Below are 4,399 nucleotides of genomic sequence, written 5' to 3' on the forward strand. Positions count from 1 at the left end.
ACAGGTTTAAAATAACCTGCAAGCTTCGGCATGTTTTGTAATAGCTGCTTGTCTCCAAACTCCTTTTCCCTCAACAATTTCCTTTTCCGAACTTTTTCTTCTCAAACTTTTTCTCCTAAACAACTCAATCACTCGCAATTTGAATAAGTCACATGTGAAACATATTCTCATTCTGATTGGCTGTGAAGTGGTGCCAAGTGACTGTTACGGAGTCATCTCTGAAATCCATCGATCTGATTGATTAGCGGAGCAAATGATCAAAATACTACGGAGGAAGATATTTTCGTTTGGATTACTGGTCTGGGGGAAGCTCGCGAGTGTGTGTGTGTGTGTGTGTGTGTGTGTGTGTGTGTGTGTGTGTGTGTGTGTGTGTGTGTGTGTGTGTGTGTGTGTGTGTGTGTGTGTGTGTGTGTGTGTGTGTGTGTGTGTGTGTGTGTATGTGTGTGTTTGTGTATGTTTGCGTTTGTGTGTATTGTGTTTGTTTCCCGGGGAAAACACTCAGGAGAAACCCCGGCTGTTGTTCTGCCCGCTGTGACGTCAAGTTACTCCGTTCTCCGCTTGTAATTATGCCGAAGCTTCAAAGTTGTATTTATCATCTGAATTTGCCGAAACAAGTTTACTATTCTGAAAGCCAAGACTTTGTTTATTTGAAACCAGATGAAAACAAACTGTAACGGACCCTGCCGTGTTATCTATGATTACTATACGCCTTACATTCATAATGTCAGCGGAGAGAGGGGAACAGCAGAACAGCAGAGTGGCGAGGGAGAGCTGTCTTCTTCCCTTTACTACGTCCCAAAATCACAGGCAAGACCACCTCGGTCTGCTTAAGGAAACTAATCTCAGAGTGGTTTAAAACACCAGCTGCCTTTGTATCACTGTGTTATGGTGGCCGACCTGCAACAACAGCCCAAAACACTTACACAAGCAAAAACGCGCTACACTTTCGAAAATGCCGTGACGCACACAGCTGGGACCTGAGCGCTTGGTGATGTTCAGGATTATAGAGCTGACTGGACAACTGTCTCTGTTGGCATAGTCAGTATTTTTCATAACTCTAAGTGTTTTGACAGTATATTTATTTAGTAGTATAGTATTTTATTTCCACTAAATCTTATTAAAGCTAATTCAATAATTGTGGGTTAATCGATGAAGATTAGGATCTAGAGGTGAGGTCTGTCATGGCCGTTTAAACAGTGGACCTGCTAACAGTAGAACTGAGTCATCAAACATGATGTTCAGAGACAGGTTATAAAGACATCTGGAACAGCCTGTGTTTCACTAAAGTATGTTAATTCACATTTACTTCTGCTTTGTACTGAAGTGCTTTTACCTCATTTACTCTTTTTTCCCAATGACTTAGAGATTTCAGCTCAGAAGCTGCTGCTTCTTCAAGTCCCTATAACCACAGATCCAATCCATAGATAAAACAATCATGAGTTTCAGCCATATATGTATAAAAACAGTAGCCAGTTTATTATATCTACATGGAAATGTCCTGTCTAATACATAATTCAGTAAGGATTCTGTTTGCCTTATCTGATCAAAATGGCCTGGACATATTTGTATAATGCAAAACAGTTTAACAGTAGCACAAAATGATCATAAAGAGGAATGAACACTCTTAAATGCTTTCATAAAAACGTAATATATATTAACCTGTGTATAATTATCTAACACCATAGTACAACACAGTATTTCTTTTAGACAGGCGGCCCTCTGCACTATAAGTGCATTAATTTGGGACTTGAACACATGAATACAGGACGGCGTAATTGTATTTTTACTGCGGTTTAGAATATTTCCTAATTCTGTACTGGAACTGGAAAAGGCCCGGGGTCTATACCCCAGTTCCTTTTCCAGTTCCAGTTTCTCTAAACAAACGTGCAATTAAGAGATGTGGCACGGTCACATGCACAGTGGAATTTCAATCCACTGCTAAGTAGGCTATATTAAAGGCTCCATCTGTAAGAGCGCCAGGCAGGCGTTAAACATGTATCGGACCGAACGTTTCCTGCAGAACAACAGCTCTGAAGCACAAACAGTCACACACAGAAAGTGCCAAATATGGTCAGCACCAAGGCGCATATACAAAATACTTGATGCAATAGGCCTACATTAGAGTAGCCTATTACATGTGACGCAAACAGGAGCTTAAGCTGCAAAACAAACAGTTCTTCTGATATAATTCAGTCTGCAGATACAGTCTTCCAGAAGGTCATCAGATTGTCTCTGTGCCGTCGCCTTGGTGACCTGATGACTGGTACTGCTAGATAATAGACTTAATGTCCTGCCAATCATCATTCATCATACGTTGTTCCCGGAAATGTGGGAGTTCTGGCGGTGCAAGAAACACAGCGACTCACGGATTTGTATCTTGCGTGAAGAATTGTGCGTCTAAAATCGGTCTACGGTAACGCGCAGCTCCTGTCAGACCGGCCAGAGACATCCGGGCCCGGTTACTGACCCGGCGGATCCTCATTAGGAAGTCATCATTCCCCACGATGTAGATCAGCGGGTTTATGACGCTGTTCAGACTAGCCAGGAATCTGCCCACTTGATGTGCGATGTAGATGTTTCGGAAACTGGCGTGGCAATCCCCACTCTGTTTCAAAATTCTGATTTTCAGGTTAACATTCCGAAAGACATGGTAAGGGATGAAACAGACGGAGAACAGAATCACCAGAACCACCACCAGTTTTACACACCGCTGCTTCAGCACAGGGTTGACGTTGGATGATTTTTTTGCGAGAACCACAACAACGTGTCCGTAGCAGAGCAGAATGATCACCAGCGGGATGGCGAACCCTGTGACGGTCCAGCCGACGCTGTAGGGCAGGTATGTTTCGATCAGCTCGTCAGAGGTGGTGTCATAACATGAGTTTATGGATGTTAGAACATTCTTGTCGAAAAACATATCAGGGAGGATCTGGATGATGACCAGCAGCCAGACCAGCGCGCTGACGGCCAGCGAGTGTCGGCTGCTGATCCTCCCCATCACCCGCATGGGGTGCACGATGCCCAGGTACCTGTAGATGCTGATGCAGGTGAGGAAGCCGATGCTGCCGTACAGGTTGAGGTTAAAGCAGAAGCGGGTCACCTTGCAGAAAGGCTGGCCGAACTCCCATTTGCTCTCGCGCATGTAATAGTGCACGAGGAAAGGCAGGGTGAACAGGTACAGAAGGTCCGCGACCCCCAGGTTGAACATGAAGATGTTAATGTTCCCGATGTTGTTCCAGCTGTTGCACAGGCTTCTTAGTCCCCAGATGTTGGACAGCGTCCCAACCACGAACACCGTGACGAACGCGGACGGCAGGAAGGTGTGCGTAAAATCTAGGTCGATGCGCTCGCAGGGGGCCGTCGTGTTGTTCCCAGACATCTCCTGAGTCCCCACTCGCGAAAGAATCTCCATATCATTCAACTTCCACTGGATAAAAACACAGCTGCCAGCCGGCTCTCGCAGAAACTTGTGCAAAACAAAACTGAAGTGCATTCGAAAATAAGATGCCCGCCCACTTCCCCGGCAGGAGACGGTGTGATACACATGCAGACTAAACACAGATCACACACAATACCATCACCGACCTGCATTCCTGTGAACTGATTTACTCCAGCTGTTTATATGAATAACACTTTATGAAAATGTCTCGTGGACTTATTACTATCAGAATATGAAAATGTCCTGCTTCAGGTTCGGCCCTGAAAGCACTCACACACTCCCCTCTCTTGACAAACACTGATTATGCAATAACCTTAAAGGTGGATTGTGGACCATCATTAAAACCAAATGCAGATAAGCCAGGGCCAGATATTAAGATATTCATCCCAGGAAGGAAGTGATGTGTTTGGTTAAACACACAATATGTATCTCATTTCCATGAATGTGAATCAATCCAGATCATTTTATTTGGTTTTATTTGGTATTAATTATTTAAATATTCCAAAAATAATAATCTATTACAAATTCAGCACATTTTCTAATTAAAGACTCTTTTTAAAAAAAGCTTTCATGTCATGCACCCAGGTGACCTTGTAATACCCCGACGTGTTGGACACATCTCTTTTGATTGGATTCCAGTGTTTAATATTGAATTTTGTTTTCAATAGCTGTAATAATAATACATTACATCATTGTAATGCTGAGCTGAAGGAGGACACACCTCTTTATTTACCTCTTCATTTCGGCAAACATCTCAGGGCTTTGTGGACTTAATCCATGACAAACTGGAGTTGAGACCAGGAGGCAGAGTCGCAGTCTTACACGCTTCTCTGCGCTCTCTCCTAGGCAGTCACCCATAGGAATCCCGAACCCAATAAAATACCCAATATTAGCGGTGTGTGTGTCTGCCCAAGGACAATTTAAGGTAAAACCTAATAGAGGTGTCATACATAATAACCT

The 4,399-nt window shown here is 43.6% G+C and overlaps 1 protein-coding gene across 1 annotated transcript; it reads right to left on the minus strand.

Moving 5' to 3' along the window:
- Window positions 1-1,453: 1,453 nt before the first annotated feature.
- On the minus strand, window positions 1,454-3,891 carry LOC117446414 (P2Y purinoceptor 1-like). The gene has a single exon (XM_034082573.1). The coding sequence runs from the start codon at window positions 3,491-3,493 to the stop codon at window positions 2,363-2,365; it is 1,131 nt and encodes a 376-aa protein (XP_033938464.1). The 5' UTR covers window positions 3,494-3,891; the 3' UTR covers window positions 1,454-2,362.
- Window positions 3,892-4,399: the final 508 nt, after the last annotated feature.

The sequence above is a fragment of the Pseudochaenichthys georgianus genome, chromosome 5 (genome assembly GCF_902827115.2).
Source record: "Pseudochaenichthys georgianus chromosome 5, fPseGeo1.2, whole genome shotgun sequence".
In the NCBI taxonomy this organism is placed as follows: Eukaryota; Metazoa; Chordata; class Actinopteri; order Perciformes; family Channichthyidae; genus Pseudochaenichthys; species Pseudochaenichthys georgianus.